The sequence below is a fragment of the Asterias amurensis genome, chromosome 22 (genome assembly GCF_032118995.1).
Source record: "Asterias amurensis chromosome 22, ASM3211899v1".
Classification (NCBI taxonomy): Eukaryota; Metazoa; Echinodermata; class Asteroidea; order Forcipulatida; family Asteriidae; genus Asterias; species Asterias amurensis.
Genome location: NC_092669.1, coordinates 5857545 through 5871999, shown reverse-complemented (window position 1 = coordinate 5871999; position 14455 = coordinate 5857545). Strand labels below are relative to the sequence as shown.

At 41.7% G+C, this 14455-nt stretch overlaps 1 protein-coding gene across 1 annotated transcript; it reads right to left on the bottom strand.

Annotated features, from left to right (window-relative positions):
- Nucleotides 1-2237: 2237 nt before the first annotated feature.
- LOC139953823 (monocarboxylate transporter 12-like) lies at nt 2238-14169 on the bottom strand. Its single transcript, XM_071953393.1, has 4 exons — nt 13612-14169; nt 7740-7883; nt 4362-5186; nt 2238-3699 (listed from the first exon to the last, which is right to left on the bottom strand). The coding sequence occupies exons 1-4, from the start codon at nt 13808-13810 to the stop codon at nt 3572-3574; spliced, it is 1296 nt and encodes a 431-aa protein (XP_071809494.1). The 5' UTR covers nt 13811-14169; the 3' UTR covers nt 2238-3571.
- Between the last annotated feature and the right edge of the window lie 286 nt (nt 14170-14455).

Sequence of the window (14455 nt, the reverse complement as noted above, 5' to 3'; positions counted from 1 at the left end):
ACCGAGCAATACTATTTTTGTTTTCGCTCCGTTACAGATGGTTTTCTGAAATCGACGAGGACGGGAAGCCCGGATTTCAACAGATGCTCGTCATAGCATCAATAATTAAAAGGATCGGGAAAACGACAAGTATGCGAATTATGTAGCATTTAAGACGGTACAGACGATACAAGTTCGTTGAGAGGATCAGTCATCTCGGAAATATCCGACTTCGTTATTTGTGACCAAAATAAAAGTATTTATTTCTGGCGGAACAGTAAAACGGTTATGGAAGTTTTGCTGTTGGGATTGTTTTTCAATTAACATGATGAATAGAAGCTTAACAATAAAAAGTTTAAATTTGTTAATGGAGGCAACTCTCAATTATCACATTGTATTTTGTTTTTATCTTTCTTGTTCTTTTCCCTCGATTTTAGCGAGTAGTTCTCACTCTAGTCTTAGTTTGCATAGGCCTACTCGATTTTTTTTATTGTATGAGCGACTCTTGTTTTGTCTTTACTCTTTATATGGTTTGTTGCCATTTTATCAATGAACTGAAAGAATAAAAAAACAAAACATGTACCTGAATCCCAATACAGTTTCTCGTCCGAGTTTTTGTTTAGAAATTTAAATGTCATTATCATAATACCAATAAAGGGGCATTTGATAGACAAACATGTAAAGTATTATTAGTTTGCTTTGTTTGCATTTCAATCAGAAACTTTTTCATACTTCAAACTATCGATCGTCATGTTTTCCCCCATTTCTATACTCAATTTACAACTTCAACTGACAGACTCAAACCCGACCAAGTGCACATTAATTTACCCGTTTGAAGGAATTGCGCCGCCATTGTTCGGCCGCGTGTTTATGCACGCAGCATAGCGCAATGTCCTATCCAGTCAGTATAATGGAGATCAATGGTTATGATCGAGCAAGGCATGCTGGGAAAAAATGGCGCGGCGAGATCATATAGACCTTTCTTTTGTTGATAAATAAACCGCCTTGGTTGGCATGGTCGGCCGAATGTTAGTAAAACACTCAATCGTAAAAACAGACGTTTTAACCAAATTCAGCATTTTCTGCAAACTTTCAATAAAAAAAAAATACCTCTCATTATCATTTGTTTTGTTTTTAACAAAATAAACAAATTTGGTTACATTGTTACCAAAAATAGCGATCTTTTCTCAATTTGCACTTACGGCTATCCATAGTTTTCCAATCTGGGTTGGCAAAAACTCGGGCTGTGACGTTGCAAAAGAAAGGTCTATAGCGTTTACGAATCGAAGGCTCAGGCTTCAGGCTTGGGATTTTCAGGCTTCGACTCAGAGGCTCAGGCTTCACAATAAACAACATGACGACGAAATAGACTGTGCAAGTCTCGCGCGCACCGGAGCGAGAAAACACGACAACTGAAGAACCTAATTTTTATATATATCAAATCTTTGCTTTAATTTTTTCTAAATGCCGAATCTGAACAACAAAAATACCTATTAGAGTTTTTGTAAATTAGTTTTAGCTTTTTAAACAAATACACAATTATCGGTTAAAGTCTATGTAAAGACAAAAGTAAAACTCTGGGACAAGGATGTTTGTTTGATCTTAAATGTTTTGAAACCCCTTTTGTAAATCTACGCCCGAATCGGAAACTACTGAAAGCTGGTTTATACGCGGACGCACGATGGTCGTAAGGGCGTTAGATAAACGCGTGACGCATTTTAAAGAGGAAGCCGACGCCTAAGCGACCAATGAAAAGGCTTTCCACCCCGCGCGGCCAAAACAAGCGTCTGCGTAAGTTTCGTGATCGGAGACGGGCACAAATTCTTAATTTTTTACAAGTAACCTGACCTGAGGTCAAGTTGAAATATCGGTTTTTCTTCGTTATTATGTTGACTTTATTTTTACTTTTATATATGTTGTTAATTAGTATTACATTTTTAACAACATATGTCATTTTTATGGTCATAAACTATATTATACTAAAGTAATGGACGAAACAAAATCTCCCCAACGTAAAACTCCATAAGGTTGGGACCACAATGGTCCCGGAAGTTCAAATCTGCGCGAGACTTGCACAGTCTATTGTTTCGAACACTTCGGCTTCATTGGCTTAGGCTTCATGTGGCCAGCATGGTGGATCATGGGGGAAATAATAATGCACGAGAACAGACGTGCGTCGCCTACTCAGAAGAAGTCAACTCATGATGTCTGACACTTAATAATCATGACATAAATTTGTATGGGCTCAATTTCAAAGAGTTACTTAACCGAAAAATATTGCTTAAAAAAAATATCAGCCAAGCAGAAATTAGCAGGAATACCAGTTACAAATTGTACACGTCTATGATAATTTGGCTGGGAACCTTATTCTGATAAAAGTATAGTTTTGTTGTGCATGCTGCGCTAATTTTTGTGCTTAAGCAACTTTATGAAATTGGGCTCAGAAAGAAAGATTTGAAAAAGTAAAGGTTCCCTAATCGCAAAAATGACGTCTCAATATTACCTCGAACATGTTTACTTTGTGATGTATATGAAAGAAACTTGAATAAATTAACACACATGAATTATTTTTTAGATTTACAGAGTCTGTTTTGAGTTCTGATTAGCACAAATTAATGTAGAACAATTTAATGGCCTGTTTGCTTCGTTTTTGATAGGGCAGGGGGCACCAAGGCATTTTCTCCAAAGAGCACCCTATGAGGAATTTGTACATTTCTACTGTGAGCATTTTATGGGGACTAAACAAGGGACTACTCATGAATGCACTAGTCTCCAGCATTGCATTATATGGGTCTGAGACATGGACATTGACACAGAATGAGAAAATTATCTACACACGTTCGTCCTGGGGAAAAAACCCGCCACACACCGGGGTCGACCCGGGGAAGCTAATCGAACGCACCCTATATTGGAGGAGTTGAAGGCGAGTTAACGCCACTACCCTGTTTTGACGGCGAATAGCGGCAAGATAATGCACTGTACTCTGAGCCATGCGCACTTGGGATCTAATACTATCCATTGGTACACGATGATCAACATCGCCAGTGCAGAACTCCGACATATTTTTGGATATAATTTCTTCCATGGATATATTTGTTAGCTGTGAACTGACTCGTTGAGAATATAGTTAGGGACACTATGAATATATTAACGGAAATTCAGCTTCTTGGGCGTCAGTCGTCCCGTGGTGATCCGCGAAGTTAATTCCTTCCATCACGCGTCCCTGTCCAGCGCGGTCTTCCTCGGGCCATACAGACTCCCCCCCCCCCCCCATTCAGTGCGAGAATATTATCTGTCCACCTCGCCTTTGGCCGGGTTGTTCTAAAAAACCCTCGACCCCCTCGACGTCCGCCCCGTGTTCGAAGAATGTCCCAATTCCGAATTCATAAAATGTCGCTTTACGGCCGAGTAAAGAGTTAAAGATTCTATGTCAGATTTTTGGCCCCAAACATTAAAAAATAGATTTATTTGAGTGAGTTTTAACGACATTATTTTCTGACGTTGATCACGTTCACGTTCACGCGGAACGTACAGCTAAACCTCCCTAATGAGTTACGAATAAGCGCACCGAATAAGATAACACTAATTGTTATCATTGATTTGTTTCATTTTTATTGTGGAAATATCTAAGAAGGGTCAGTGGTAACAGCGGGAAGGCTCGAAGTAATCCTAAGAAAATGAAGGATGCGTCGTAACTTCCGCTGATGTCGTAAATCAAACCTGCAAATATAAATAAAAAAACCAATTATAATGCTATGCAGTAATTACAATTCATTCCCTTTTTATATTTTGGCATTCCCTTTAATTTACACCGATACGGTAAGCACTGTGTACTCAGTAGGCCTACTGAGTGAAAATCAAATCATATTATTTACCCCCGTTGCAAACAGAACTAACCACATGCATCGGGGAGTTGACCGATGAGCGTTACAAGTACAATATTAATTTGCTAAGAGAAAACATAATCGGCAGTCTAGTTGGTATGACATTGTTCTAGAATCGCAAAGGTCGTGGGTTCAAATCCCACCCCAGTAATGTGACTGTGATGTTTCCCCACATAACTCGGGAGAGTACTGAGTATACAGTGCTAACACACATCGATGTATGGGTATAAACAACATGAATATTCTGTATCCCCTATCGGCAAATTTAATTACTGTTTACATTGGTAAGTTAAGTGGCTCGCTCTCTTTCGTATTTTAGCTCTTGTATATAAAGCGAACACATTTTTTTTGGTCCGTGGACATTTCTCTTCATTTTGTAGGAAGTATGACTCCGGTCATGCTCCTACATACTATTTATCTGGGAGGGATCCTAATACGAATAAAACAAAAATGAACAATCTTTATCCCCGATGCAAATTAAAGAAAACACTAAATTACCAGGAATAAAACCCATTGAGATTCTGAGCATGGTTGTCTTCAGTCCAAGCCATCCATAAGCCCCTGCCAGTAACTCCACACCAAGTACTTGCTTAGTCACTACATCAGTCAAACACGCCAGTAACCCATCACTGACCAATGTCAAGAACGCAGCTGACATCAACGTCCAATAAGAATTCAACCAAGGAGTTGCGCAGTAGGTTACGGATCCCACGATGATAGCCGATGTCATAAGAAGCCAGTGAGATATGATACCACGATCAACACATACACCCTGAAGGATCTTAATTATTAAGTCGCCAACACCTGCCACAGTTACAAAAAATGTTGCATCTTCTATTGTGAAACCCTTTGATTGTATTTGTGAGACAAAATAAATGACCCACATGTCAAATGCGAACTTATTAATAATAATTATTACACCGACTGCCCAGTAACGCCAGTTACTCAAAATATTCATATCAAGATTCTTCGCTGTGGTTTTCACCATTGTGGCGCATTGTGACAGAAAACTGGTCTTGGATTCTAATTGGTCGGCATGATTTTCAGGATGAAGTCTCTTGTAGCCGTTCAGTTGACAAATATTTTTACCGACAGTAACCATGAGGGCGCCACACACGGCAAGATGCAATGAGATTGCTCCAATAATCATCATTGTACCCCTCCAACCGTACGTTACAAGGAGCAGCTGGATGAGGGGCGGTAATGTCAGCATTCCAATTGAGTTCCCTGTTCTTGCTAAACCGACGGCTGTTGCGTAGTTTTTAGAGAAGCAACGCCCAAGAGCATCACGTACCAGCACACCAGCCAATCCAAACCCGGTACCTGTAATAAAGAGAACAAATAACATGGCGTCCTTTAGTTATTGGGTGCGTTCGATTAGCTTCCCCGGGTCGACCCCGGTGTGTGGCACTTTCTTTTACGAGGACGAACGTGTGCAGATAAATACCCACGTTCGTCCTGGGAAAAAGACCCGCCACACACAGGGGTCGACCCAGGGAAGCTACACGAACGCACCCACTATTAGCAACATGTAGGGAGACTCTGTGACACCCCGTTCAGATTAGGCGCTCCCTCCAGAGAAGAACCGACAAAATGATTGAGTTAAAGACACTGGACATTGGTAATTGTCAAAGACAAGTGTTCTCACTTTGTGTGTCTCAACATATGCATAAAATAACAAACCTGTGAACTTTGAGCTCAATCGGGCGTCGAAGTTGCGATATAATAATGGAGGAAAAAACACCCTTGTTCCACGAACTTGTGTGCTTTCAGATGCTTGATTTCGAGACCTCAAATTCTAAACCTGAGGTCTCGAAATCGAATTTGTGTAAAATTACTTCTTTCTCGAAAACTACGTTACTTCAGAGGGAGAAGTTTGTCACAATGTTTTATACTATCAACAGCTTCCCATAACTCGTTACCAAGTAAGGTTCTATGCTAATAATTGTTTTGAGTAATTACCAATAGTGTTGGTACTTGAACAGTTCGACGTCTGAAAAAGTTGGAAAATCTTGGACGCGCTGGAAAATCTTGGGATTTACACAATCTCTTTAGCGCACTGTACATTTTTGTGTATAGATTAAAGGCCTGGACACTATTGGTAATTACTCAAAATAATCGTTGGCATAAAAACTTACTTGTTACTGATAAATGGTGAGCTGTTGATAAGTATTAAACATTGTGAGAAACGGCTCCCTCTGAAGTAACTTAGTTTTCGAGAAAGAAGTATTTTTCCGCTAAATTATTTGAATTTGAATTTGAATTCGAGACAAAATTAGATTTTGAGGTCTCGAGAAAGCACGTGTGACAACGGTGTTTTTCTTCCATTATTATCGCGCAACGTTGACGATCCGTTGACGATCCATTGAGTTCAAATTTTCATAGTTTTTATTTATGTTGAGCATAATTATGTTGAGATACACCAAGTGAGAAGACTGGTCTTTAACAGTAATTACCAAAGGTGTCCAGTGTCTTTAAGTCGAAAGATAAAATAACATCCCTTGTGATTTAATTGACCTATTAGCACGAACCCTTATAACTAATGGACTCCGTTTGAAAAGAAAAGTTATTTACTGCGACAGTTTGCCTTCATTTTCTTTCAAAATCCAAACAAGTAGAATAGCTTAGTCATGAGGGTATTCAGTGATAAAAATAATAATAACAACCAATTCTTATATAGCGCATTTGACAATAACCGTATCAATGCGCTTTACATTAGTGCCCTGGTCACAGGGCCAATAAAATCCCTTTTAATGTTTCTCAGCTCCCTTGGGAGTTTACAACCTGGGCAACAGTTTATATTGCTCCAAAGACCTTTTCGTTCACAATATCAACCTCTTCCCTCGCAGGTACCCATTTATACCCCTGGGTGAAGAGAAGCAATTATGGTAAAGTATCTTGCTCAATGACACAAGTGTCACGACCGGGATTCGAAGCCACACTCCGGTGACTGCACCAGAACTTGAATTCGATGCTCTTAACCACTCGGCCATGACACTCTACATGTGATCCATAAACTGGAACCAAAACAGTTGATTTGTTTACTGCTCACAAGAAGTTTCAATAGGAAACTTGTTTTAATTGAATGTTTATATTTTCACGGTTCTGGTGGTGGGTGGGTGGGGGGGGGGGGGCTCTATCCACCTGTATGCTTCGACCCTTTGTAAGGAATGTGTTTCCCAAATAATTTATTACCAATCAATCAATAAGTCAGTCAGTCAATCAATTAATCAACCAATCAATCGTTAATTTCATAAGGCGCCAATCCAACAGTCGTTGCTCCTATAGCGCCGTAGAGTAGGCTTTCAAAAAAAATGAATACAATTTTTAATCAAACGAACTTTAAAGGAACACGTTGCCTTGGATCGGTCGAGTTGGTCTTTGAAAAGCGTTTGTAACCGTTTTTTGTTTTTTTATATATTAAGGGTAGAAAGATGTTGTAAAAGTAGAATACAATGATCCACACAAACATGCCTCGAAATTGCACGGTTTCCCTTTGACCTCGTCGACTAACACGGTCGGCCATTATGGCCGACCGTGTTAGTTCGCACAGAAAAGTAAAACCGCGCAATTTCGAGGCAAGCTTGTTTAAAACATCTTTCCAACCATAGGCCCTATGCATTTTATAAAAATAGGTTACAAACGCTTTTCAAAGACCAACTCGACCCCTTAAGAAAAGAGCTCATCAGGTAAAACAGGTCAAGACTTCTGATACTGAGGATTATTGATATTGATTGCTCACCTATAGTTGAAACCAACGGTTCTTTTCAGAACCATCCCATCCCCAACCCATTAAAGATAGTCATTACATGGTGTTACCGCAAACCTTTCTATATCGTGTATCCACCACGCAAAGTTTCAAACCCTACTGCTCACCTGCCATAACCATGAGACAGACGGCTAATTGAAAAGCATTTGTACAAAGAGATCCAGCAATGAATGAACCACCAATCAGAGAACCGCTTATCATAATGACGACACCACTGCCGAAATGTCGGCCAGCTAACCCAGCAAATGGTCCTTTGGAAAATAAAATAAAAATGCAAATTAAAAGAATGATCGACCTACATTATTGATTGTAGGTGCTTATATAATGGGTAGTACTAAGAAAACAATTGCAACTGACCCAAGAAAACGATTATTTAGTAAAATGTTTGCTGTGGGGATTCTTTTCTTCATTTTTTAACGGTTGAATTTAAAACTTTATGGGTAACGAATGTGTGTGTTTAAAACCCTGCAATACGCGTGACCGATTTTGATACGCTACCACTAATCGTGTCGGTCAACAACTGTCACTATGTAACAGCATGCACACGGCATATACCGCTACATAAATGGATCCAAAACATTCCAAACTTCTCTCAGACAGTCCAGAGATTGCATAAGAATTCCCACATTATATTCCCGTCTTCTTCATGCTATAATTATTATCATTTTTTTATATAAATTAAAATCAATCTGAAAAAAAAGACGAGCAGATATTTCTAACATGTCTGCAAAATTGTTTATGGTGTCGCTTGGCTTTTCCTTGAATGACACTCTGAACATAGAGCCACCATACAAGCGATATTGAATACCTGTTTGCTGTCTGTGTTTTTATTTCTTTTGATTTTGTTTTTATGCAAGTCACACACACAAGGCAAAAGGCCACTTCCTAAACCAAATGTAACGAACTGAAACTGTGCGCCCCGCCGGTGCGTTGGAGTGGCCCCGCCGGATCTTGGAGGACAACGCTCCCACGGCAGCTGGCTTGAACTTTTGGTGAACTGTTCTGTGATTGGACGAACTATCGATGATGTATAACATTGTAACACATAATTATAAGAGATTATCCAGGCGCGCGGACCGGATGCGTTGTTTTGGCGCCTGTTCTAAACAATGTACTGTGTATGATTAAGATGTGTAGACAGACCAAATGTTGAGTTCAGTGAGTGAGCATGGAATAAGTTGTCCTTCTCGAAGTATTAAATAAATCAGTGTGTTTCATATTGAACGGAATTTGAGTTTGTTTGTTTTTCTGTCTGCGTTTGGCTACAGAGCAAACAAGGACCCTGGCAGTACGTTACAATGGTGGCAGCGGTGGGATATTTGACTCAATTCAATGTTGAACACTACTGAAAAATGACGACGAAGTACACATCATCGGCTGATATTTTGGACGCCATCTTTGGATTGATGAGTGACATTCGGGAGTTGGAAGCCTCTTTGGCACGGCAGATTTATGAGTCAGCTATTTCCACACCTGAGTATGGACAGAATCCATGGGACACGAAACCAGTCGTTGATGCGTATCACAGAAGATGCTTCGAGAAGACGATTGCCAGATTAGAAGCGACGTGGAGTAGCGGTGACTTAGCCATCAGTGAGGATCAGAGTGCAGGTAAGCACCACGCAAACTCGTCATGTGGTCCCGTGGCTGGCGCCGACGTTGGGCTTTGTTGTGTGGATATGGCGACCACAAGTAGGGAGGCAGTTGCGAGCGGTGAATGCCCTACTGTTGATGTGGTCCCTAGTCCCTCGACATTGCCCTGCATGGCGTTTGCCAGTGGGATTGCAGTTCGTGGTCGCGATGGATTTTCCAGCCCTGATCCAACTGCTTTGTCCCTCAACTCCACGTCTACACTTCCACCGGTGTGGAAGGCTTCATCAACGCCCACTGTTCCGCCGTTGTGGACGGCTCCGCCAGTGCAACTTGCCTCGCCGGAGCACACTGATCTCACCATCGACCAACAAACTGACAGGACACAGACTACGACATTGGACATTCAACTGCAAGACCGCCATGTTCAGGTGATGGCAGCTCAGCTGGAGCGGCACTATCCACCAGCAAAGGCAGCCCCGCTGGAACGAAGGACGGCACCGACGGACCCCCTGATGCATGATGCATCACAGAAGAAAGGATACGGACTGGTGCAGGACGCATCACAGAAGACAAGGCCGAAAGTACAGGAAGTACTACCGAAGACAGGATACCTGTTGGTGCGGGGAGCATCAACGGCTTGGTATCCGCCGGTGCAGGGAGCACCACTGAAGAAGGCCGCTGAAGACTGAGTATCCGAAGGTGCAGAGAGCACAACAGAAGACAGGGGATCCGTTGGTGCTGGATACACCGCGGACAGAGCAACTACCGTTGACGGGAGTGTCACAGACATGGGACCAGTTGGCACTCCGGACAGATCATCCGCCGGCATGGACAGGGGATCCGCCAGCACAGACAGGGGATCCGCCGGCACCACAGACAGAGGACCCGCCGGTACCACAGACAGAAGACCCGTCGGCATGGACACGGGATCCACCGGCACAGACAGGGGATCCGCCGGTACCACAGACAGAGGATTCACCGGCACCACAGACAGAGGACCCGCCAGCACCACGGACAGAAGACCCGCCAGCATGGACAGGGGATCCGCAACATGGACAGAGGATCCGCCGACACCAACGACCAAGGACCCGCCGGCACTACACACGGAATCCAAACAGAATGTGTCAAGTGTTCGACCGTATGACCCAAGTTCGCGGCTGAAGGCGCCGAAGCTAGAACAGTTTACGACGAACAATGACTGGAGAGAAGTCCTCTCTTGGATGGACATTGTTTTGTTTTGAGGATCCAACACTGAACTGTTGTGGAACACTTTGTTGTTTTGTATAGTCGGGTCGTCGTCATTGGTCTGTTGTATCTTTGTTTGATTTCTGTGTGACCAGTTTGGGGACCAGAAACAACATTGATCAACATCCTTTGAGGACACCCATCATTTTTTTTGACAAAACTATTGATTGATGCTTTTGTTTGAAAGTAGATAACAAATAAACCTGTAAATAATGTGTTGTTGAGGGTAGCCCCGTCGATTGTGGATCCTTGCTTGATTCTGTGTCCCAAAGTTGTGGACTAGAATCGTCATCGATCACCATTCCCCGAGGAAACCCCATAAATTGTTTTGCTTTATGAATGTGCTGCTGTATTGAAGCTGTTGCAGCTATTCCGGAGAATAGGCTGATTCTAAGGAGGGGGCAATGTAACGAACTGAAACTGTGCGCCCCGCCGGTGTGTTGGAGTGGCCCCGCCGGATCTTGGAGGACAACGCTCCCACTGCAGCTGGCTTGAACTTTTGGTGAACTGTTCTGTGATTGGACGAACTATCGATGGTGTATAACATTGTAACACATAATTATAAGAGATTATCCAGGCGCGCGGACCGGATGCGTTGTTTTGGCGCCTTTTCTATACAATGTATTGTGTATGATTAAGATGTGTAGACATACCAAATGTTGAGTTCAGTGAGTGAGCATGGAATCAGTTGTCCTTCTCGAAGTATTAAATAAATCAGTGTGTTTCATATTGAACGGAATTTGAGTTTTTTTTTTTTTCTTGTCTGCGTTTGGCTACAGAGCAAACAAGGACCCTGGCAGTACGTTACACAACTATTTTTTTTCAAGGGGGCCGTTGCCACATACTCTGGTGTTGTAACACGGGAACCCCCTTTACAGTCCTCACATTGCCGGATGTTCTATTCAACGAGGCGGAGCCGAGTTGAATGGAACATTCCAGCTTGTAAAAAAATTGGGTAAAAAAATGCCCAACTTTTTACCCATTTAAGGGCGAATAGTGAACTCCTCCAACTTTTGGGCAAAGTATTACCCATCAAAGTTAGGCGCTCTGATTGCCAAATAATTGGGTAATATTTCATCATCAATAGTTGGGTATATTTTGGTAACCAACAGTTGGGTAATTTTTTGTTTACCCATTTTCTGGGTATTTAATAATGATCAATTACCCACTTATTGGGCGATGATTTTATTCATGATCTAGTTAAAATGTTTAACCATTTCCGGTGTTATCCAACAAATGGTGAATGTATTTAACCCTTTGATTTACAGTTTCTCCTGTGATACGTCATACAACCAGGCATATAAAATATATTTTCCACGATGGCAAACGGTGGTGAGTTGTGACCTTGGCATCTCTCTCAAAATCTTGAGGGTGCTCAGTGGTTTGTAGATGCTTTGGAAGGTTAGTTTTTAACTAAATAAAGTTTGTTTCCTGTTCAGTTGTTGTACACAGTCGTGACAGTTGCAGCGCAAGCAATCGTGATAGTTCCATGCATGTATTTCATACACAAAGCAACACAACAACCACGCATACATGCCACAACCGGCGTTGCACATAATGGCATGATAAAACTGAAACTATCACAGTAGTGTCAATGTGTTGCTCGCTCTGCAATTGTCACGACTATATGTACGACTGAATAGAAAACACAACCACTTATTTAGTTAAAAACTCACCTTCAAATTGGATCTATATCCACTGGACAACCCCGCTCGTCACAGCCACTCCTCCACTCGCCATGTTGGAAAATATCTTTGTTCTACTGTTTAATGCCCAACTTTTTGGCAACTCTTTAATCGTAGTGCGCATGATCGGACGATTTTGACCAACTAATGTGCATAATTTTAACCAACAATCGAGATTAATTAAAATTACCAAAAAGTTGCCCAATAAATAAGCAAAAGTGTAACCAACAGTTTTGATGAATTCAGATTACGAAATATTTTCCCAACACTTGCCCAACTTTTGTTCCGCTTTTTAAACAAAGAATGGGCAAACAAAATGTTTGCCCAACAAGACCAATTATTTGTTTTGCTGGGCAATTATCGACCAATAATTGTTGAAGTTACTTTGCCCAACAAATGATTTGACCAACGTTTTTGCAGTGTTCGCACCATTGCACGAATGAAAAACGCTGCCAGCGTGCAATGGTACTTTTCGGATGGAACGAAAAAGCACGATGAGTGACTCAGCGTGCAATGGTACTTTTATTTGCAATCACGTGACGGACAATCCTCCAATTAAATGGCAAGGATCTACTTGGGTGTTATATAATATAAAACAGTGTGAGAAACGGCTCCCTCTGAGTGACGTAACTTTTGAGAAAGAAGTAATTTTCCACGAATTTGGTTTCGAGGCCTCAAGTTTAGAATTTGAGGTCTCGAAAATCAAGCATCTAAAAGTACACAACATCGTGTGATAATGTTTTTTCTTTTCTTTCATAGTTATCTCGCAACTCCGACGACCAATCGAGCTAAAATGTTCACAGGTTTGTTATTTTATGCATATGTTGGGGTATACATCAAGTGCGAAAAGCCGCCTACACAGATGACACAATGGGCGGTATAGATGCTCAGCATTATACGGGTTCAATGTCTATTCAATTTTGTAGTGCCAAAATCATTTTGAGTTCGACACTGCAAAAGAGCGACGTTTAGCGCAGTGACAAGGTGGCATTTAGAGCTGTGACACTGAAATATTGACACATTTATAAATATTGTTTTGTCACCTCAAGTACTGGCTTTATTGTTACCATTGCCTGGTGACTGGCGTTCATCATCGTTTTTTAAGAGTTTCGAACAAGATATTCAACTTAATTCTCACAAAATGTTCGTTAAAGAATTAGTATCCCATCCAATCCCGAATACACTTCACTGATTAGATATTGCACATAAAACGTGTTTCAAAAGATTTCTAAAATAGCGTCGCCCAATTTAGAATTTAAATCAATTCGACACGGCTTGTCAACACGTCGTGCAACTATCGTGTAGCACAGCAAGCTCTGCCGTGTAGCACGGCAGAGCTTGCTGTGCTACACGGCAGTGTCGAACTCAAAAGATTGCGCTAAAAAAATTAAAACTATTTGAGTTCGACACAGCGCAGGCCTCTGAAGGATAAAGTAAAACAACACAAATTCATTACCAATGAGTCCAATCGTAGCCAGAAGCAAGGAGCTCATCCATCCAAGAATCCAAGTTTGTACCAGAAACTCCTCTTGAAATGTAGGCAGAAGTATTCCAAGTCCTTTCAAAATAGCAACCCAAATGAAACCCTTGGTCCAGACCGATACGACTGCTATCCTTCCAGGCCAACCACCGTCTTGTTCTCCAGTCTTATCCATGCTAAAAGGCAAAGAACCTCACCAGAAACACTGCACACATATACCAATATATGGAAGCTGGATTGTGTTCTTTCTTTTTGTAAAGGCTGGGCCGCATCAAGCCATGTCTCAAAACGTCAGAGCCAGTCCTAAAACATAATTATGATACGGGTTTTATTATGGCTGGAACTTTGGCCGAAAAATGTCTTCATGTCACCCTAAGGTCATTTACATACTGGTAATGAGTTCTGGCCTGTGCACACAAACATCTAAATGACGATCAACTGTGCCATGTTTAGGACGTCCAGTATGATCCAAGTACGGCAGTTCATTTTGCAGTACAGTACGTCCTCGTTTTTAAATGTACGTTGCCACTCCGTCTAATTGCAGGACGTGGTTGCTCGAAGAAGTTGAGCAGGCTCAAAAGTTCCGGAGCACCATTCCGATCCAACCTGTCCGAGCGGCCGTCCATTTCGTAGACACAGACCGTACAAGGTTGCAACAACGCACACTCCGTGTACATACAGTTTAGCAGCCTCTTCGATTGGATTTATCAGAACGTATGGGAACGAGTTCGGTGTTGTGGGAATTAAAGGCAGTGGACACTATTGGTAATTGTCAAAGACTAGTCTCCACAGTTTGTGTATCTCAACATATGCATAAAAT

What these genes read in the sequence shown, in the direction of transcription:
- LOC139953823 (XM_071953393.1), bottom strand. Translation starts at nt 13,810, where the DNA reads ATGGATAAGACTGGAGAACAAGACGGTGGTTGGCCTGGAAGGATAGCA. An exon ending in GGCTACGATTGGACTCATTG is followed by an intron (nt 7,884 to 13,611) that starts GTAATGAATTTG and finishes TATTTTCCAAAG; the next exon opens with GACCATTTGCTGGGTTAGCT. An exon ending in CTGTCTCATGGTTATGGCAG is followed by an intron (nt 5,187 to 7,739) that starts GTGAGCAGTAGG and finishes TCTTTATTACAG; the next exon opens with GTACCGGGTTTGGATTGGCT.